General features: G+C 52.5%; 1 protein-coding gene across 6 annotated transcripts in view; it reads left to right on the top strand.

Annotated features, from left to right (window-relative positions):
• The window catches only part of EVX1 (even-skipped homeobox 1), a 34,622-nt gene extending 13,692 nt beyond the window's left edge, over positions 1–20,930 (top strand). For 2 of the 6 annotated variants that reach the window (XM_063667436.1, XM_063667437.1), the window contains 2 exons: positions 18,170–18,426; positions 19,008–20,918. In XM_063667436.1, coding sequence (XP_063523506.1) covers positions 18,289–18,426; positions 19,008–19,538 — 669 coding nt within the window. In that variant the 5' untranslated portion in view covers positions 18,170–18,288 and the 3' untranslated portion in view covers positions 19,539–20,918. Of the gene's footprint in view, positions 1–2,829; positions 2,846–15,296; positions 16,575–16,631; positions 17,266–17,575; positions 17,632–18,169; positions 18,427–19,007 lie in introns of those variants that run through there. The other 4 variants (XM_063667439.1, XM_063667435.1, XM_054495505.2 and 1 more) reach the window with 4 other exon arrangements.
• The last annotated feature ends 1,275 nt before the right edge of the window (positions 20,931–22,205 follow it).

Raw genomic sequence — 22,205 nt, 5'->3', positions numbered from 1 at the left:
CAGTACAGGGAAACTCAGTGGAAGGAAAATGAATGGCTGGAGATAACAACCAGTGTGGGGAAAAGAAGTACGTCTGAAATGACTTCTTATTTTACTTGGGAGCATTCCCCGCCCAAGACTAAAGCATGCAAAGCAGGCCAGAGACTTTGATGTTTCTCCTTAAGGAAATGAAAGTTTGAGGCATTTATGTTAACATATGGAATATCTATCTGTGAGTGTGTTAGCTCTTCAGACATATCTTCTTACCTCCCTAGGAGTAAGTGAACAGCTTACAAAAGCTGCAGTTTCTGTGGGAGAAACTCAATTTGGATCTGAAATCAAGAAGGCTTAACAACACCCACTCTGTATGAAATTACCACGCCATTTTAATAAAGTCGAAGATGTTTAATAGCTCACTTAAAGTCTTACAGCAAATTGGGAGCAGAAATAGAAGAGTTAACTGTTTTTCTCATTTGGTCTCCTGAGAAAGGCTTGTTCATTTTAATTCTATCTCCAGAAAAACGTTTTATTTGTCCTCTTCACAATCCCTCCTTAATATCTCACTTAGGTGTTATCACTGTGCAGGTAAAATAATTTATTTTTAAAGTGGCATGTTGTACACGTAAAAATAACTGAGTCTGCCGGCCTGGAAAAAGGTTCAGCTGCCTGCTTGGAAAAAGGTTTACTGTAGCCTAAAGTTCTATGAAGACGTATAATTTGTCAGTGAAAAATATATGTGAACACACATGTATACCCCTTTATTACCACTCAGAAAGACTTGGGAAACCTACATTTTCTTCTTCTCTCTCTCTCATTTGGAAAACGTGGCTCCTTCATTTCCCATTCTCTTGCAGACCTTCAGTCCTTGTGATCCTGTTCTCTTTACCTTTATGTTTGCAAGGCAGAGTACGGCACAGGCATACCATATTCTCATCACCTACAGGCCAAGAACTTGGTCTCAGATAATTGTGCTAGTGAGGAATAGCTCTGGCTTCCAGTCTTAGAAAACTTAAAATAACCAGGGCTTAAACAAGATAAAGGTTTACAGTTTTCCACCTAAAAGCCTGGATAGGGGCTCCAGGGCTGGTGTGATGCTTCATGATCAGAGATCTGAGCTGCTTCTATCTTGTTGCTCTACCTTATCCAGGCCCAGGATGTCAGTAGACAAGCTCCAGGCAGCAGGATGGAGGAATAAAGAAAACCACTGGCCAGACGCAGTAGCTCAGGCCTATAATTCCAGCACTTTGGGAGGCTGAGGTGGGTGGATTACTTGAGGTCAGGAGTTCGACACCAGTCTGGCCAACATGGCAAAACCCTATCTGTACTAAAAATACAAAAATTAGCTGGATGTGGTGACGTGCGCCTATAGTCCCAACTACTCAGGAGGCTGAGGCAGGAGAATCACTTGAACTGGGGAGGTGGAGATTGCAGTGGGCCAAGATTGCACCACTGCACTCCAGCCTGGGTGACAGAGTGAGACTTTGTCTCAAAAAAAGAAAAGAAAGAAAAGAAAAGAAAGAAAGAGCTTGTACATCTCTGTCTTTTAAGGAGTGTGCCTGGATGTTGCTACAGGACATTTCTGCTGACATTCCAATGGGCCAGAATTTATTTGGCTCTAAATATAAGTGGCCACCCACTAGTGTATTTGTTCCAGGTATGGAGTTGTTGTTTCATTCATCTTCCTTTCAGTGTATAAACTTACTGAAATTCCTTAGGCTCACATTCAGGGAAGTAACATGCCACAATAGTAATAGCTAACATTTATTGAGGATTAGTGAGTGCTAGATATTCTTGGAAGTGCTCTGTATGTACTAACTCATTTTACCCTCATATGGCCCCATTTTACAGATGGGGCCAAATTAGAACCCAAGCAGTCTAATTTAAGTATGGGCACTTAACCATTATTCTAAATTGCCACTATAATTAAGAGGGCAACAATTGTACCCTGTTATTATTTATGGATCATCTTACGCCTTACTACAAAAGGAACATTCCCTTATCACACCAGGCACGCCTTGATTTTCTTCTCACTATTCCAAATCCCAGTGAATGTCTTTTGCCAAAAGGACACAAAATCCTGGATGCCATTTACTATAGCACTGCAAAGATAGCAGCCAGATAATTCTTTATTTCAATTTCACATTTACCATCTCCACATCTGCTGCTTTCCAACAAATGCATTAATGCATCCTAGTTTTGCTATGTAGTTATTTATTTCTGGGCATATGTTAGCTACCACATAGGGAGAGGGGGGCAAACATTTGATGCGGTTCTCTGAGCACCATTCACCCTCACTTCTCATCCACAGATGCTTTTCACTCAGAAGAGTGGAATGTTGAGAAAAAGAATCGCAGACATAGTAGAGAGTGAGGTAGGGGGACCGTCAAGGTGAGAGAGAAGCAGTAACTTGCATTTGCGGAGTACCCATTGTAGGCCAGACACTGTGCAAGGCCCTTTCCATTAGAACAGCTCTGAAAGGCAGGCCTTGTATTATTTTAGATCTGACATCCTGCAACTTTGGTCTGCCCAAAGTCACTAGTGAGTAAGCTCCAGAGCTGGGGTTCAAGCTCAGGACAGTCTGGCTTCCAAGTACAGGTTCTTGACATGTCATCAACTACCTCTGAAGTACCAGAAATCTTGGCTGGGCAAGTTTGAGAGCACTGCTCCACCGTTGTTTCTGTTCTCCTAGCTGTTACAGACCAGTTTTCATCTTCCCAAAGGTCCCTGGGATCTGTCTGTCTTCCTGCTGGACTCAAAATTCAGGCCTCACTCCACCACACACCAGCTTTTTGCTGCTCCTCTCCTGCTGGGTCAGAAGATCTCACAATGTATATTCATAGAGCAAGTGGATTCATGGCTATTGGAGGTAAAATTTGGTGTTTACAAGCATGGGTTTTTCCTTGACTCTCCCACTTACTATCTGTGTGAGCTCAGGCAAGTTGTTTAAGTTCTTTAGGCTTCAGTTTCCTCATTTGTAAAGTGGGGAGACCCATACCTCCCTCTGAGGGTTGTTATAAGACTTAGAGCCAGAGCACATGGGATTTTTCTTTTTCCATTGCCTGTACTGGGAAAAGGTGAGGGTTATGAGGGAAGGACAGTTCTAATAAAAGGAAAATCGGCCAATTTTTGGAGTGAATGTGGCTTTTCAGTTGTTAAAGGGCCATATCTTTTTTTTTTTTTTTCTGAGATGGAGTCTTGCTCTGTTGCCAGGCTGGAGTGCAGTGGCACAATCCCGGCTCACTGCAACCTCTGCCTCCCGGGTTCAAGCGATTCTTCTGCCTCAGCCTCCCGAGTAGCTGGGATTACAGGTGTGCGCCACTACACCCAGCTAATTTTTGTACTTTTAATAGAGACGGGGTTTCACCATGTTGGCCAGGATGGTCTTGATCTCTTGACCTTGTGATCCGCCTGCTTCAGCCTCCTAAAGTGCTGGGATTACAGGTGTGAGCCACCGCGCCTGGCCGTTAAAGGGCCATATCTAAGATTAAATCATCACCTGACTGTTGCCCCTTGTAAAAGTGATGCTACCCTTTCCTCGGGGCTCAAGACCAGGACAGAGTTAAATCCTGGATCTGGGTTCAAGAGATCCTCCCACCTTAACCTCTTGAGTAGCTAGGACTATAGGTGTGCACCACCATGCCTGGCTAATTGTTTTTAATGTTTTGTAGAAACAGGATCTTGCTATTTTGTCCAGGCTGGTCTTGAACTCCTGTCCTCAAGCAATTCTCCTGCTTTGGTCTTCCAAAAATGCTGGGATTATAGGCGTGAGTCACTGTGTCCAGCCTCGTGCCTATTTTTGAAACAAGGACCTATCTTTCATCTTTGATTCCTTCCTTCCTTCCTTCCTCCCTCCCTCCCTCCATCCCTTTCTTCTCTTTCAAGTTTTGCTCCTGTTGCCCAGGCTAGAGTACAGTGGCACAATCTCGGCTCACTACAACTTCCGCCTCCTGGGTTCAAGCAATTCTCCTGCCTCAGCCTCCCGAGTAGCTGGGATTACAGGCACCCACCACACCTGGCTAATTTTTTGTATTTGTAGTAGAGACGGGGTTTCACCATGTTGGCCAGTCTGGTCTCGAACTCCTGACCTCAGGTGATCCACCCGCCTCGGCTTCCCAAAGTGCTGGGATTACAGGCATGAGCCACTGCACCCGGCCTGAATTATTTCTAAGAATAGTAAGGTAAACTCCAGAATAATTAGGAAAACGAAGTTGCTAAATTTCCAATAATGGAAGTTATGAAACAACTTTAAGTCCATTATAATAAAAATATACATTAGCAATACATTGGTCAGGTGTGGTGGCTCACGCCTGTAGTCCTAGCACTTTGAAAGGCTGAGGCAGGCGGATCACCTGAGGTCAGGAGTTCAAGACCAGCCTGGTCAACATGGTGAAACCCTGTCTCTACCAAAAATACAAAAATTTAGGCCAGGTGCGGTGGCTCACGCCTGTAATCCCAGCACTTTGGGAGGCCGAGGCGGTTGGATCACGAGGTCAGGAGTTCAAGACCAGCCTGGCCAAGATGGTGAAACCCCATCTCTACTAAAAATACAAAAATTAGGGCTGGGCACGATGGCTCATGCCTGTAATCCCAGCACTTTGAGAGACCGAGGCAGGTGGATCACCTGAGGTCAGGAGTTCGAGACCAGCCTGATCAACATGGAGAAACCCCATCTCTACTAAAAATACAAAAAAAAAAAAAAAATTAACTGGGCATGGTGGCACATCCTTGTAATCCCAGCTACTTGGGAGGCTGAGGCAGGAAAATCACTTGAACCTGGGAGGCGGAGGTTGCGGTGAGCTGAGATCGCACCATTGCACTCCAGCCTGGGCAATAAGAGTGAAACTCTGTCTCTAAAAAAAAAATAAAATAAATACAAAAATTAGCCAGGCATGGTGGCAGGCGCCTGTAATCCCAGCTACCCAGGAGGCTGAGGCAGGGAATTGCTTGAACCCGGGAGGCGGAGGTTGCAGTGAGCCGAGATTGCACCACTGCATTCCAGCCTGGGCGACAGAGCAAGACTCTGTCTCAAAAAAAAAAAAAAATTAGCCAGGTGCGGTGGTGCGTGCCTGTAGTCCCAGCTACTCGGGAGGCTGAGGCAGGAGAATCACTTGGATCCAGGAGGCGGAGATTGCAGTGAGCCAAGATTATGCCATTGCACTCTAGCCTGGGCGACAGAGCGAGACACCGTCTCAAAAAAAAAAAAAAAAAAAAAAACAACAAAAACGTTACGTCATGTATAATTAAAAGTGTTGGTAGCATTTCCCAACCATCTGCCTTTTCTTTGTGCATCTGTCAGTATTTCCAGGCCTTAAGGATGAGGCAGGGACTAAGAATAATTTATTCATTCTGTAGAATTCTTTATAAAATTCATACTCTTGCTCCATGAAGAGTCTGAGACTGATTTTTGTCATGGCTCTGTGAACTTGGCCAAGTCCTCTGAACCCTCTGAATCTTGGCTTCCTCAACTGGAAACTGAAAAGAACAATTCTGGCCCCTCCAACTTTATTAGGAACCTGGAAAAGAGCTAATAAAATGCTGAACATGGCCGGGCATGGTGGCTCACACCTGTAATCCCAGCACTTTGGTAGGCTGAGGCAGGCAGATCACAAGGTCAGGAGTTCGAGACCAGCCTGGCCAACATAGTGAAACCTCGTCTCTACTAAAAATACACAAATTAATAGGCCAGGTGCGGTGGCTCACGCTTGTAATCCCAGCACTTTGGGAGGCCGAGGCAGGTGGATCACCTGAGGTCAGGAGTTCAAGACCAGCCTGACCAAAATGGAGAAACCCCATGTCTACTAAAAAAAATACAAAAAAATTAGCCAGGTATAGTGGCGCATACCTGTAATCCTAGCTACTTGGGAGGCTGAGGCAGGAGAATCTCTTGAACCCAGGAGGCAGACGTTGCGGTGAGCTGAGATCATGCCATTGCACTCCAGCCTGGGCAACAAGAGCAAAACTCTGCCTCAATAAATAAATAAATAATAAAAAATAAAAATACAAAAATTAGCCAGGCGTGGTGGTGCACGCCTGTAGTCCCAGCTCCTTGGGAGGCTGAGGCAGCAGAATTGCTTAAAGCTGGGAGGCGGAGGTTGCAGTGAGCCAAAATCATGCCATTGCACTCCAGCCTGGTGACAGAGCGAGACTCTGTCTCAAACAAAACAAAACAAAACAAACAAACAAACAAGAAAACTGCTGGACACAGAAGTCCACCTGAGCAGCCTAAAGTAATAGATGGAAGTTAAGGATTAATATGATGATCTGTGAATATGTGTCTGAAGTGGAAATGAAAGAAAAATAAGAAACAGAGACAAAGAAGTCAAAAGGAGTAACGGTGTTCCCTGATTTGCCATCTATTAGCTGAGTGATCCTAATCTCTCTGGGTCTCAGCTTCCTTATCTGTAAAGTGGGGATTATAATAATAGCTGCTCTTTCCATTTGATAAGACTATTGCATTAAATGGGTCAGTGGGTGTGAAAGTGTTACTTGGAAAAGAAGAGACCATCTAACTGTTAATTATTATTAATACTGATAGTAGTCCTCCTAGAAGAAGTTCCAGTGTTCTTCCAGGGCTTCAACCAGTTTGGTCACCTTTGGAAATGAAATCTATCTTTGGAGATCACAGGGTAGTCACAGGCAGGGATTGAGCCTAATGAGTAGGAGCCTGGCTCCTGGCATCACACTGCTAGGATTCAAATTTCATCTCTGCCACTAATAGACTATGTGATCCTGAGCAAGCATTTAACCCTTCTTTGACTTAGCTTCTCCATCCATAGAATGGGGATGATAATTATGTAGTCTCTTACCTTCTGGAGTTGTAAGAATTAAGTGCCATAATACATGTGTGCTATTCAGTACACAGAAGATATTTGTAGGTATCTTTATTTTTGGATATAGACTATTACTCTCGGGTATTCTTGGTGGCACCTTGGCCCCATACTGCCTAATTTACAACATTTGCTGTAACATTAATTTATCAAATAGCATCCCAGAGTAAGCCTGATACTAGAAAAATATGACTGAATGAAAAAGCATCTGTATCTACAGCTACATGGCTGAGGGCTTTTTGACTCCTGCTAAAACCATTTGCTTTCTTTTTGAGACAGACTCTAGCTCTGTCACCCAGGCTGGAGTGCAGTGGCGTGATCTTGGCTGCAACCTCCGCCTCCCGGATTGAAGCAATTCTCCCTGCCTCAGCCTCCCGAGTAGCTGGGATTACAGGAACCCACTACCATGCCCGCCTAATTTTTGTATTTTTAGTAGAGACAGGGTTTCATCATGTTGGCCAGGCTGGTCTTGAAATCCTGAGCTCAGGTGATCTGCCCGCCTCGGCCTCCCAAAGTGCTGGAATTACAGGCGTGAGCCACCACGCCCGGCCTCCATTTTAGAGCCAGCAAGCCAATCACATTTCAAGGCCTCTGGTCCCCTTTTGTGAAAGAAATCTCTAGGTAGGACAAGTTTTCCACCGTCCTCCAGCTCCTGCAGTTCCAGAGCAGTTTCTAACCTGCTGTCACAGAGTGAGGATTTCCATGTCCTTAGGCAGTGGATGAATGAGAGGGTGAGTGAGAAGCTAAGTTAGATAATGGCATCATTAGGTAATAAGTTAGTGCACAAAGAGCTACATGGAGGTGATAAGGTGGAAGGAGCAGGGGGTAACAGATGCATAAATCTGTACTAGGGACTTTTTTTTTTTTTAAAGATACACTTTCAAAAAGCCATTCCAGGCTGTGTGCAGTGGCTCATGCCTATAATCACAGCACTTGGGAGGCCAAGATGGGAGGAATGCTTGAGCCCAGGAGTTCAAGACCAGCCTGGGCAACACAGTGAGACCCCCATCTCAAACAAATAACATAAAAAAAATAAAAATAAAGCCATTCCAGGCAGAGTGGAGAATCACAGAAACTTACCAAGTCGAATAATGAAATTCGTAGGGCTGCAATTCTTAAACTTGAGTGTGCATTAGAATCATTTGAAGGGCTTGTTAAAACATTGCTGGGCCCACCCCCAAAATTTCTGATTCAATAGGTCCAGAGTGGGGCCTCAGGAATTGCATTTCTAGTTAGTTCTCAGATGACGTGGGGACCACAATCACTGTCATAGGGAATCTGAGAAGAGTTGCTGTAAGGCTGTTTTATTAGAAATGGTCCTCAGACGTAAGTGAGGCCCAAGAAAGAGTCCAAGGAGCTACAGAGATAGGAGTGTCCAGGGGCTCCCCACAGCCTGGACTTCCTGAGCCACAACAAATGGGGCCGACTAGTGTGTTGGTGGCATGATTGAACATATAGGCTGACCAGGCACTCTCACCCATGAGACCCTCCTTATCCAGACTTTGGCTGATATCTGGTGGCGGGGGGAGTTTGGGGGAAAGTGTTCAGCGTTTCCTCTCAAAGGACAGGGCGGGGTGGGGTGGGGGTGGGAGGAAGGAGCTCCCAGGAGAACTGCTTGATACTTCCCGCCCCACCGCGGTTAATCACTGTCTAGAGAAGCCGAGGTTAAGGGGCTGTGACCTATCACCCATCCCACTTAGGGTCCAGCTCAGAGAGCGGGCGCATAGGGCCTGGTGGAATCGGCTGCCCTCTGGGGATGGGGGATTGGGGCCGCTGCTCCGGGCAGAGCCGCGGGATCTGAGCCAGCGAGGATGCTGGGACTCGCCGCGACTTCCGCCTCTGGCGATCGGCAGTGGGGGGCGCACCAAGACAGCAGTTTGGGAGCTGCGCTTTGTCACCGAGACGGCGAGGGGCGGAGGGCGCAGAAAGGGGCCACGGAGAAAGGACAAGGCGGCAGACCAGCTCCCAGGGTGGAAAAGGACGCTCAAGGGGCTCCAGGCAGCACCTGGGGCAAGGGGAGGCACTGATACTCCCGGCCGGAGCCCAGCCTGTGGCGCGTGCTTCAGTCCTGAGCCAGCGGCTCCCTGGCTTCTGGGCTGGCATCCCTCCTACCCTCCTCCCGCTGCAACACGCCCCTGATAGCCGCTCCTCCACCCTCTGAAATTCACCCGCACAGACTCACCGCCAGGCTTCTGGGCTGGGATCGCGCAGTCCCTCCACGTCGCGGAGCCCTGCGGCCCCTCCCGGTGAGCCACCGGGCCCTCGTGCCTCGCTCCCCGGATACCAACCTCACCTGGCTCCCGCGCGTCGCTCACCGCCCGCGGGGACAGCGGCCGCATCCGCCCAACCCACCTGGGAAAGGGGACCCCATCTGGGTCTTTCAGTCATACCCAACGCATCGCAGTTTTCTGTCTGGATGTTAGGGAAAGCAGTCCGTGGTCCTGGGGCACGGCGTTAATGTCAGAGGAGAATCTGGCCCTTGGAGTCTGGACAACTTGCGTTAAAATCCCGGCTCGGCCTCTTCCCCACTGCGTAACTCTGAGCAAATTCCTCAACCTCTCAGGGAGTCCGTTTTCCCGCTGCACTACTGGAGGGACTGTGCCTCGTCGGACGCTCAGAAGCTCAGTAGGAGGGGGGTGGGGACTAGTCTGGGCCAGGAGGGGTCTCTAGGCAAGTCAGTCCCCAGAACTCCGCATAGAGAGAGTTTTCCATTTCACGGGAGGGAGAGGCTAAGCCAGCCCAACCAGTTGGACTTCCTTGCCTGGGGTGGGGGAAGGGGGCGTCGGGGCAGTTCTCCCACCCCACACCTGGTAAACCGACTCCTCTGCTCCTTATTAGGCGCCACCGAATCTTCCGGGCCCAGGAGAGGGGAAGGGGCTTTGGCCTCCTCAGCTTGGGAACTGAGAGAGACACAGGGTCAGAGAGCACACAGAGACAGAGAGACACCCGCACCCTGGAGGAAGAATTTTGGGACCGTCGAGTTGTCCTCTACAACTCAACGGCCCGCAATGATGCCTCCACCCAGATTTGCGGTCCTGCATTGCCCTTGTTGGGTGGGCCTGACAGGCCCCACAGTGGGCAGGTTCCCACTTACAGTGCAGGGGTGGAAGAGGGTGGAGATAGTGCCCCACTGCAGGGGACTGGGAGTAGGGGGAGCAAGGTGGTCAGGTTTGTCTGGCCCTTGGATAGCCCAGTGCTTGGAAAGGATTTGTGCCTGGACAAAATCTATTAAAAACAACAAAAGATCCTGAAAACATATCCTCCCCTAACCCCACTCCAATCTCTTCTCAATAATGTAAAGGAAGCAATGGTGTAATACGGTGATAATAACAGGACAGTTCCCTGGACTCTGGGTTTCCTTTATCCCAAAGGAAGGTCAGCCCAAGCCGAGTCCTGCCTTTTACAGGAGAAACCCCAGCGGAGTCATTCTCTCCCTGATGCAGATCCAGAGCCTAGAGGTTTGGTTGGAAGCACATGCAGAACATAAAGGATATCCCCAGCCAGGTTGCAGGTGTGGCCACGCCTGGCCAGACTGTTGGGTTTTGCCCCTTGGACCAGTCAATCCTGGAGGTCAGTTTGAAGGGGGCAGCAGCGACGTAAGGGAAAATACCCTGGTAAAGCTACACTCCCTATGAAATGGCTCAGGGAATTGTGCCTGGAGTATGGTGGCTCCAAGGGGGTGGGGGATCTGGGAACTGAAGGCCGACTTCTCTGCCTCTGCATTTTCCTGGGAAGAGGGCTAATGGCTATGTGAAGGGGCCATACCTAAGAGGTTAAAACTGCCTGGGTGACCTTGGTGAGTCCTGCTCCTTTCCAGAAATGTTCTCAGGGCCTCAGTGGATTGCAATGGTCAGAGAGGGACTGGGCTTTGTCTCTTCAGGTCTCCAGGATCAGCAGCTGCAGTGATATTTCTGACATTCTGGCCTCAGGCTCTGAGACCCTTCCCACATGCTTCGGCAGAGCAGTTCTCCTACCCTACATTCCTGAGGGTGGCTCTCCCAACCCCCTCTGTGAGTTAATCTAGAAATGAGGTAGAGAAGAGGCCTTGGTCACAAAAAATCACAAGTTGAATTTTTGGAAGAGAAGTCTCAGAAGGCAATTCTTAGCACCTTCCTAATGCTCAAATTGTGAGAGTGGCCTTTGAGCTGGAGGGAGGGGTTGAATCCTGATGCTCATTTACACATCAGCTTTCTGTCTGTGCTTCGGGTTTCTCAGCTACAAAATAGATGATTCATGCTGTCTTCCTCAGAGCCGTTGTGAGGCTGGAGAGCTAATATATGTGAAATGCTTAGAGCAGTGACTGCTCTTATCATGCGGGAACTCCAGACTTCTAAGAGGGATTTCTCTTTGCCCTCCTGGAAAAGTATGTGTGGTGTGGGTGAAGGATGGGGGTGGCAGGATGAGGACTAGTCCATCCAGCTGTGTGGGCCCTGAGCCTTCCAGCCATGCAGGTGCTTCTAAGGGCAGGAGGGACACTCTCTGAGAGGCCCATAGACCTGCCTAAACCCCAGCAAAGGCTGAGGCTTTGTGGAGGGTTGCCTTATGGAGAGTTAAAGTATTGCTGGGGGTTGAGGCATCCCTGAAGGCCAGGGAGGGACATGGCCTTGGAAGGAAGACTGAGACTGGTTTGACACTCAGCCCTGATCTAGCCATCTGAGTCAAGACCACTGGTCCATTCTACAACTGTGGGAAAAAATGCACTGTGGACTCTTGAGGCCTTTTAAAGGACTGTTATATTAAATGAGAAATGGGTGTTGATGTTCTTTGTAATAAAAGCAAACTTCAGGACAATAATGATGAAGAAGAATCCATAGCATCTCTGCTAGGGTTGGGGAGGGAGATGTCTGAGCCTTAGGGTGCTTGCGTGTTGGAGAATTGCTCTTGGACACAAACTGCACTGGGCCCTTCCAGTCAGTGGCTGAGGTGGGGGCAAACCTTGAGCTTGGGGAGGTCCTTAGCTGCCAGTCTCACCCTGTGTCCTCCAGCACCAGGATGGGCCAGTGTTGGGAATGGGGATGTGGACCAGACATCCTTAGCACAGGGCCAGGAAGCTACCAGGCTGGCCTTAAGGAGCCCAGGCAGACAGGTGTACAGGGAGGAGTGCAGCAGGGTCAGCTGCCTCCCAGGACCCTGCCCTCCGTTCCAGGAGGGTGGAGAGGAGGGGGCACTCTTCGAAATCAGAGTTCCACAAGCCGCAGTTTCCCCGTCTGAAGGAGAAACTGTTCCACGGTGCCTGCCACAGTTGAACGGCTGCCACCTACTTTCTCAGCAGATTCCACTGCAGTGCAAGGAGGTGAGGGGAGTGGTCAACCCTCATCTACCTGCAAGTGTGAGATCCACTCGACCTTATTCCCCAGGGTTGCACCCAGCAGTGGCACCAGGTTCCCAGAAGGGCATCAGCAGCTGCCAAGGTAGAAGGGAGAACCGGGTCCCAGAACCACCCACCTCCGGCTGTCCCCACTGCGAGGACCCAGCAGTCCGAGAACTTCGATGGCTGGCGCCCCCACCACGGCCTGGAAGATGACGGAGGGCCCAAGACTAATATTCACGACAGCCAGACCACGCTTATTGTTTAGAAGGAAGCTCCCTTTGTTCTTACTTTTTAACCAAAGAGAAGCGAAAACATTTTTTTCCTGATCACATTTTCACCGACACCTGAGCCAACAAGCCAGCTCCTGGCCCCCGGCTCAGGACTCCTCGCTCTCTCTCTTCTCGGGGCCCTGTCGCCGTTGAAAGGCTCGCTGCAGGCTGGGGAGGGTGATCGGGGCCGCGGGCCACCTCCCCAGAGCCGGGCGGGCAGACTGCGGAGGCAGGCCCCACACGCACCGCTTTTCCGAGCCCGGTTTTCTTCAGGAGCGAAGCTGTTCCAGCTGACCCGCGCTTCTGGGGGCCTAGGCCCGGCTTCCGATTCCATTTAAAACGACCCGCGCATCTTATCTCCGTCGCCTCCCCGGGGTTCCCACCCACCCTCCTCCGGCCCGGGCCAGGCCAGCCCAGCCCCGGCGGAAGCCAAGCTGGGAGCTTTTGAAGTCCGGAGAATTTCAATCAGAGGAGCCGGCTGGACCGGAGCCCGTCGCCCCAGCGGGGGAAGGGACGGGGGGCCTGCCGTGTGGCAGGTGGGGGATGGGTGTCCCCCGCCGCGAGAAATGAGAAGCCGCCGGGCCTGGAGCGGCCTCCACCTCAGCTGCTATCACCCCCTCTCCGCTGTTATGGGATTGCCCAGGCTTAATGGGGTTGTGCAGGGCTTCACTTGCTCTCGGAATTTACCTTCCTTCTCGAGCCGTGCCGCGAATAACCTTCACGACACAGTGATAATGACGTTATTAAATACTCCCCCCACATTCACCACCCAAAAAAACCAAAACAGTGCTCTTATCCAGTCCTCTCTTTTTTTGTCTTCTTTCCTTTAAAAACCCAACCGCTCTTAACGTGAGGTTGATGAAAGGATGCTTTTGGAAGAAGTGACATTTGGTTAAAACGTTTTCCCCCTAATGCGCCGGCGGAAAGGGGCGGGAGTGGGGGTTGTTCCCTAGGCTCGTAAGACAGGCGAAACAGTCAGCTTTGAAAGGGCGGGGCAGAAGTCGGGAGAGGGCTGGGGAAGGCTTTGGGCTGAGGGGATGTGTCCCTGAAGCTTCAGATCTGGAGCCCAAGGGAGGCAACCTCCCTCTGAAAAGCCGGTCCTCAGCTCCATCCAGCCCTCTCCGCGGGATGTAAGCCCTGCTCCGTAGGGCCCGACCCAGGAAGGAGACTAAGTGGCACTCCTTGATCTCTCTCTCCTACTCGGCTTTCATCTCACCCAGAGGAAAAGCGGATCAAACAGAGGATTCCCATTGAATGCAGAGCTGGGGGTGGGGTGGGGAGCCAGGAGTCCCTCTGAGGACCCAGCCCCCAGGAGATGGGGGCAGCAGGCTACCCATGAGAAGGTGAAGTGCTCAAGGAGGAAAGGAGGGCGGGCACTGCAAAGGCCCAGTGCTGGAGGGCCCTATAGAGAGTAGGCAACCTTGGAAGCTCTAAGACAGATGCCCAGGTGGCTTGCCATTGACAGGAAAGAGAGCAAGCCAGGTGCTCCCTCAGGCTGTGGCTGCTGGAAGGGAGGACAGAGCAAGATAAAATACCTGGACAGCTCTCCAAGGCAGCAAAAGGTTCTAGGATTTGACTCCCCCCACTCCCAATTGCTCATCTCACCTCTAAAACATTTTCCTGGATTTTGGGGCTAGGAGTGGTCAGCACATAGCGGCTTCAGGAGTCCCAAGGAGTAGAGATATCTATGTGGACACTACCTTCCGGATCCCACTGCCTCCGCCCCCAGGCAAGATTAATGAACATCGTCTTAGACTGAAGGAGAAGTGGAAAGCCGGAGTGAAGAGGAAACTTTGTCTTTCTTTGGACCCCTTACTTCCTCTACCTTCCTTAACCCTATGGATAGGAAGATGGAGGAGAGAAGCAAAGAGGGAGAAGAATACAGAAAGAGAAAAAGGAGGAGAGAAAAGTAGGAGATAACAGACAAAAAGGTCACGGAAGAGGACTTACCTGTAAAAGCTGGGGCTTTGCTAGAGACACGGAAAGGAGGAAGGTGCTGGGCTGCCCTTTACAGCTGGCTGCCTAGGGCTAGAAGCTCTCGGGGAGGAGGCGGAGAAAGGGGGATTGAGCATAGAAGGTGCCCACCTCCTGCCCTCAGCAATGTGGGGATAGACTCAGCCCACCCACCTGGCCCCAGCACACTTGCTTGGAGCTCAAAAAGGGTCAGTTTGAAGGAGTTTTATTCCAGCTTCTTCCCTGGGAGAGGAGCCAAGAGAGGCCTATGGCAGTTCCCAAATATCAAGTTCCACAACCCCTGCCCCCACCTCCAGCCCTTCATCAGAGCCCCTACTCACTTGCTGTTTTAGGGCATTTTCAGCGACTTCACTCTCTTCTACCTCAAATGCCATCCACTTTTGGAGACAGGGACCACTGCCCCTAGGCAGGGACTTGGGAGAGGACCTTATGAGTCAAACCTCTATGAACCCCAACCTTTTTGTGCTCCGGGAGGCTGAACCCCTGCCCAAAATAGCGCGGTGAAAGCTACTGCCTTCTCCCAGGTAGGGGCCTCCAGTACTGCCACAGCAGGGGCTGCATTTCCTGGCGCCTCTTCATTTGAAAAACCTCTTTCCAGGAGAATTCGTTGATTCTGAACGAATACCTTAAAGTATGGGCAAGAAAAAAAAGGACAACTCTTAGAAACTCTCTCCACCCAACATACCTGGAGTGCAGGCGAGGCCCAGGCAAACGGGAAAGCGACTTCTACGAATAGCCATCTCAAGATGAAGCCAGGCTGTGGAAAACTTAAGGCCATCTAGATGGGAAGGAGGTATTTAAAAGAAATCAGCACACACTCTTACAGCAGCCAAGGCGGGTCTTTAAATTAAAAAAAAAAAAAAAGGTATTTATTTCTTGCCCCTTGGGGAAGAAAAACAGCAAAGTTTGGTTCCCAGGAGCAAGGAGACAGAGGTGGGTAGGGAGAGGGAGGAGAAGAGAGGGAAAGATAGCCCAGCCTCAAGCTCTTCAGTCAACTTGGGGCGGGGGAATACATTTTTCCGTAGCTTGTAAAAAGACTTTTCAGCCAGTTTGAGGTTAGCTGCCAGGGGCAGACAGTTGTAATAATGCCGACAGAATTGAGGCTTGTAAGCCGGGCTTCACACTTCTAAAATGCAGTTATGGATTCTTTCATCGGTGTTAGATCAAGGCACCAAGTTAAGAAAACAAAAGTCAAAACAACAATAAAAGAAAAAATCAAAAGCGTATTTAATTACCCAGTCCCGCTGCCCCTGCGCGGGTTAAGCTCTCTTTTCTTTCTGCAGAATTCCATTTGCATCCCCTTTGCCTGGGTGTCTCCCTCTCTCAGTGTGTGTGTCTCTCTGTCTGTTTTCACACTCTCCTCCCCATTCGAGCGAGGCCCACACCTGGCGCATCACTGCCGAGCCATTAGCTGCGGGTTTCCTTTCATCTTCGCTGTGGCAGACGTTTCTATTTATCCACTTGCGCTCGCCGAGTGGCGTCACCAGCGGTACTGTAATGACGATTGCAGCAGGAGGATGACAGCTTAGAAAGAAGAGGGCAATGGGGCTTCCTCCCAGAGGCGGTGCGGCACAGAGGAGCGCTCGCTTCACAAGGTGACCCTAGCTCCGCACCGCCACCGCCGCGGTCGCGGTCCAGACCGCGCTCCAGCAGCTCCGCTCCCTCCCAGGCAGCCGGCCTCTCTTTCTCCCTCTTGCAACCGAGATCCGTCCGGCCGCTGGAGACCCAGGGAGCCGGGGTTAGGAACTCACTTGGGGCTTTCCCCTCCCCCACCGGAGAGCCCCGGGATGGAGAGCCGAAAGGACATGGTTGTGTTTCTGGATGGGGGTCAGCTTGGCACTCTGGTTGGCAAGAGAGTCTCAAATTTGTCCGAAGCCGTGGGCAGCCCGCTGCCGGAGCCGCCCGAGAAGATGGTGCCCCGTGGTTGCCTGAGCCCTCGGGCCGTCCCTCCGGCCACCCGGGAGCGCGGCGGGGGAGGCCCGGAGGAGGAGCTGGTAGATGGACTCGCAGGCAGCGCGGCGGGGCCGGGCGCCGAGCCCCGGGTAGCCGGGGCGGCCATGCTCGGCCCGGGACCCCCGGCCCCCTTAGTCGACAGCCTCTCCGGCCAGGTGCAACCCAGTAGCTCGGACACCGAGTCGGATTTCTATGAAGAAATCGAGGTGAGCTGCACCCCGGACTGCGCCACCGGGAACGCCGAGTACCAGCACAGCAAAGGTAGCCACCGCGCCCCTCCGCTCCCCGGGCCTCCCACTGCGCCCACCCTTCACTTCGGCGCAGGCCAGGAGGAAGACACTCCCTTCCCCTAGGGCAGGATGGCTGGGGGGACCCACCTGAGCAACTCTGTCTGCTATCTGCGTTCTGGCAGGGGTCTCCTACTGTGTTCTGCCATTGGCGGGACTGTGGGTGACAGCAGTGCCTTGAGTGCGGGGTGCGGAGGGGGCGGATGCACGTCCTGGACTTGGGGGATTCAAAGCTCACCCCAAGCACCCAGTGTTTCAACTGCTCGGGAGTGCTTCAACTGCTCGGGAAAGACACTTTCCCCAGGCGAGGGCAAGATCAAACGCCGGTTCGGGCAGTTTGTGGCTGGCGGGGTGTAAGAGGCATGGAGGCGCGGAAGCCAGGAGTCCATAAAGGACCGTAAAATTGCGGCCCACTTGGGCAGCCCGTGTGTTGCAGCCCTCCGACCAGTTTGCACGTCGGTCAGAGGTCCAAATTACCTTGTCACTTCCCGGGCTTGGCGGCGCCAGGTCGGAAATGGTCCCAATGGTCTAATTGCCTTTGGTCTCCGGTTGCATTTGAAAAGGCAGAGATCGGGTCCTCCCCCCTTCCCCTTTCCTTCCTAGTCCCACTTCTCCACCCAAAGGAAAAGGAGCTGCAGGGGGCTGGAGCCCCACCCTTCTCAGAGGTAGGCCCAAAGGGGGGCTGGTTTAACTGGAGAACCCCTCCCCACCAAAGGCTAATGGGAAGGGGGTGGATAGCCCGGAAGGGAGTTTCCCTCTGTGCCAACAATCACCTCCCCAGAAGGGGGTGGAAAACTGGGCGCGGGTTGGGGGGGGAGGAGAGGGGAGCCCACCAGCAGACACTCCTCCACAGAACTGCAGGAGTGGATGGAAAGAGCCTGGGGGGGAAGAAAGACCACCCCCTGGCCTTGGCAGCCAACACCTTGTTGAATACCTGCACCTACCCCTTACTATCTTATCACCGATTTCACCCAGCCTCCTTCCCATAATCTGCCCTCAGAACAACCTGCACTCCACTCACATATACTAAGGTAATAAATAAGATACTCAACATGCATTCTCACTCCAGCCCTGCAATACACGGAACCTAGTACACATTCCCACACCTGTTCTGGCAGCCTGGCACACAAAAGAGCAAGGAAACTCTGAATGCCCAGCATACTACAATGCACTTGACCCAGAGTTTACAACGCTCTAGCACAAAGGTGCATCTCAACTCATGTGCCTGTCAGAAGTGCACACCCTTGCCCACCCCTGCCAATGGGAGGCAGAAAGCTCACCGATGCTCCAGGATAGGTGGGAAGGGTGGCTGGGAACCCCTGTACCCAGGATGCCTTAGAGGAAGAGAAGGCCTCCCCAAAGACCTCTACCTACCCAATCAAGGGCAGGCCCTTATTTTCCATTCTTGGGTTCCCCAGAGGCCGCAGTACCCTAGCAGAAACAGTTACTGAGGTGGCTGACGGGGTGTCCCTTCCCAAATCACCCTCCCACCTTAGGCCTACAGCCCCACTTCAATGGCGTTTGTGTGTCTGTGTCTGTACACGCCTGTGCTCTGGACTCGCTGTGCAGGGTCCGGCTCCGAGGCGCTGGTCGGCAGTCCGAACGGAGGGAGCGAGACCCCCAAGAGCAACGGCGGCGGTGGTGGGGGCGGCTCGCAAGGCACCCTGGCGTGCAGCGCCAGTGACCAGATGCGTCGTTACCGCACCGCCTTCACCCGAGAGCAGATTGCGCGGCTGGAGAAGGAATTCTACCGGGAGAACTACGTATCCAGGCCACGGAGATGTGAGCTGGCGGCCGCCCTAAACCTCCCGGAAACCACCATCAAGGTATGCGGGGTCCAGGCTGGGCAGGCGGATGTGCACCTATTTAGCGGGAAGTAAATGCTAACTGCCCACTCCCTAAAACGCAGGCCAGGAATCTGGGCCTGGGGTCTCCCTGCCCGGCGCGTGCAGATTGACCCTCGTGACAGCTCCTAGGCAGGCATTGCTGCCATGTGGCTGACTCTGTCCCTTTCCTGGTTAAATAGACAAGGGGTGGGCGTGGGGGAAAGGGATAGAGTGCCTGTGCGGGTGACAAGGAAGTTTCTGGGGACACGCTGTCTGCAGCCGCAGACCAATTGAGCCCATGTCCTCTCACTGCTCCTCCCATACACACACTGGCCTCTGGCACCCCGGGGGCCTGGCCACCTGGGCAGAGGGAAGGAGGGAGCAGGCTGGAGTCACTCCCCAAACCTCTCTCGGAGGGATTCCAGCTCCAGGTGGTGGTGGTGGGGTCGGTCTCTACCCAGCTGGTGTCTGCTTTGGCTCTTCCTGCCCTGCGAACACTGTGCCCGGAGCGGGACCAGACTACTGGCCTCTGAGCATCGGGCCGAGTCCAGCTGCCGAACCTGCTCCGCTCATCTCCCCAGGTGTGGTTCCAGAACCGGCGCATGAAGGACAAGCGGCAGCGCCTGGCCATGACGTGGCCGCACCCGGCGGACCCCGCCTTCTACACTTACATGATGAGCCATGCGGCGGCAGCGGGCGGCCTGCCCTACCCCTTCCCATCGCACCTGCCCCTGCCCTACTACTCGCCGGTGGGCCTGGGCGCCGCCTCTGCCGCCGCCTCGCCCTTCAGCGGCCCTCTGCGCCCGCTCGACACGTTCCGCGTACTGTCGCAGCCCTACCCGCGGCCCGAACTGCTGTGCGCCTTCCGCCACCCGCCGCTCTACCCCGGGCCCGCGCACGGACTGGGCGCCTCTGCCGGCGGCCCCTGCTCCTGCCTCGCCTGTCACAGCGGCCCGGCCAACGGGCTGGCGCCCCGGGCTGCCGCCGCCTCGGACTTCACCTGTGCCTCCACCTCCCGCTCGGACTCCTTCCTCACCTTCGCGCCCTCGGTGCTCAGCAAGGCCTCCTCCGTCGCGCTGGACCAAAGGGAGGAGGTGCCTCTCACTAGATAAGGGGCCGCCGGCCAGCTGCCGGCTCCATGACGCCCTTGGGGTCACCCCCTGGCCCCGGGACTCAGCCAGCCTCGCTACTCTCCCCTAGGACGCCAAGGGGGAAAGGAGAGGGCGGAAAAGGACCAGCGGCATCCGGCCGCAAGAACTGGAAAGCCTAGGAAGTGGCGGTGGCTGGCGCGTTTGGGGAGCAGGAGTGGGGATAGGGAAGCAGAGGTTGAGAGACCTTCCTCCGGGACGGCCTCCGGACCCACCGCCCCACACCAGGGTCGAGGCTGTAGCTCCAAAGTTAAACAAAACTTAGCAGAAACAGCAACCAATATCCAGCCCCTCGGCCCCTCACCCTCCACCTCACACTCCCTTCTCACCGGGCCCCCTCTCCCCAGCCAAGGCCCAAGCACTGGAAAGGGAAATTGCTGTCTCTCTGAACAAAATGCTGTGTATGCAGAGCAGGTAGAGATTAATCTTTGCCAGCTTTTCCAAGGCATGACAAGGGGCTGGTGGATGGCAACATACTAGTTGCCAACATACTAGCTGGAGGAGAGACTGAGAGATGGTTTACTACCAGGGAGAATCCGGCCCCTTGGCATGGAACCTGGAGCCTCGACTACACAGCATCTTCTGGGTCTGGCGTCTGCCAGCACCTGATCTCTTTCCTCATTCCCAGCTTTGTGACACCTCTCAACTTGCGGCTCCATCTCTCCCTGCCCCCACTTTTTTGTTGGCCTGGGAGGCTGCAGATGCCCCAGGAGCCCTTTGCCGCTTCTATGAGGCCAAGCCTTTTTTCCCTGGGCCCAGCACACACCCTGATTAGCAAGTGATGTGTGCGAGGAGGGTTTGTGAATGTTGAATGTGTAATAATGATCACCATGGAGCTGGCCACTGACCCCAGAGCTGAGCTGTTAACAAGGCGCCCGGGGAAGAGCTTAGGGAGTGGGAACTTCACCTCCCTCTCAGTATCTGGCGGTAAATTACAGGCAGTTTTCATCCTTTGCTTGTTCACCTTCTCTTCACCAGGAACTTTCTGGCCCTACCCTTTGCATTGGGCATTTTACAACTTTCTCTCATTTTCTTCCCAAGCTACCACTGGAGCTTGACTTTCAGATACCAGTGGGAGCCTTCTGTCCCTTTTGGGGACCCTGTCTTTGACCTCTACCAGGGTTTGTTTAGAGCCACTCCCAAATCCTCACTCCCACACTCACCCTTGCAGCCAGTTTTTGAGGAAGAGGAGAACGTGTACCCCCAATGCAAGCTTCACCCTGACTGAGAGGGAGTGGTTCTTCCTGTAGGGAATGAATTTGGTTTGGTTTGGGGTTTTCCTTTGAAGCCCAAAGAACTTGCTGTTATGATTTGTTAACCATATTGCAATAAAAGCTGGACGTAATTCTCACTTTAGCATTTCAGTTTTTGTGGCAGCAGGCAGCTCTTAACTGAATTTTAAAATTGCTAGTTAAGCCACCATGGGTTTGAGTAGGGAAGGAACCAAAAGATGGACCCACAGAGTCTTCCAAGCCACTGTTTGTCATTGGTAGGCTCCAAACAGCCATTGCATGCAGGTGGAGAAGACAGGCTCCAAGCTGCCCTGGGGTGCATGTTTCCTTAATTTTGGGTATGTTGGGAGCCCTTCCTGGGTAAAGTGGCAACAGAGTGCTGCCAGGGGCCCACCCCTGTGGTTTCTTCTCCAGTTGTTCCAATCCTCTGAGCAACTGAAAGGGGACCAAGGTTGTGGTCTCTGAGCAACCTGCCTCCACCCCAGCCCAAAGGGAAGGTGAGTGGGGCAGAGGCAGTAGAGCCTGAGTACTGCAGAGAGCTGAGTTTTCTGGTCAAACTGGGTCTGCACTTGAGGGTGGAGGACAGCAGGGAGGAAGGCTCCTTGGTTGGGATCATTTTGGTCTGAATTGTCCTCATACTGAAAGTCATCTTGAGGGTGGGATTCTGAGGGGTTAGGACAAGAGGAAAGGCAGTGCTCAGCAGCTACCTTCCAGCCCGCACCTGCACCCCCCACAGGAGAGCCAAATGTGGCTGGTTGTGGAGTTCCACTCAAGCGGGGGAGAGATGGGTGACTTCTGGGAGTCCAGGAGGCTCTGGATTGCATAGACACGAGGGGTCCTCTGCCACTGTCTTTGTCAGCACATAGAGACTCCTCAAATGCCCTCCTCCCTCCTTGGGTTCCACAGCAAATCCTCCTGCACACAGTAGCAGGTGCCCTCCCAAGCAAATTGTGCCCTGAGGTTTCCAGTACCCCCTCCCTGCAGCCAAAAGCTCCTGAGTGCCAAATCCCGGTAAATTTTGCGGTTGCTCCACATTGGGCAGAGATTGCTTGCGACAGGTAAATGGGCTGCGGGTTGCCTTAATGCCAGGCGTATTTTCAGTTAATAGGGAGGGAAAATGAGGTGTCTGCAGCGATATTGGAAAGTACAAGATCGATGATCCAGCTTCGTGTCCAATCAGCAGCCTTTAATTGACTGTATTTTCTGGGTAATTGAGCCTCTCTTCCTCCAAATTGAAGTGGAAGATATAACAATACATCTTGCCAGGAGGAATTACTCATTACTTCATAATGAAATTTCCCTTTTGCCAAGGTTTGCGGTTTGGCGCTAGGCACGACTTCTCACTCTCCCTCTCCCCCCAAACATTCTTAGCTCACTTGCATCAGGCAACCCCATCTGG

This window comes from Pongo pygmaeus, chromosome 6, assembly GCF_028885625.2.
Source record: "Pongo pygmaeus isolate AG05252 chromosome 6, NHGRI_mPonPyg2-v2.0_pri, whole genome shotgun sequence".
Classification (NCBI taxonomy): domain Eukaryota; kingdom Metazoa; phylum Chordata; class Mammalia; order Primates; family Hominidae; genus Pongo; species Pongo pygmaeus.
This window is presented reverse-complemented; position numbering and strand designations above follow the sequence as displayed.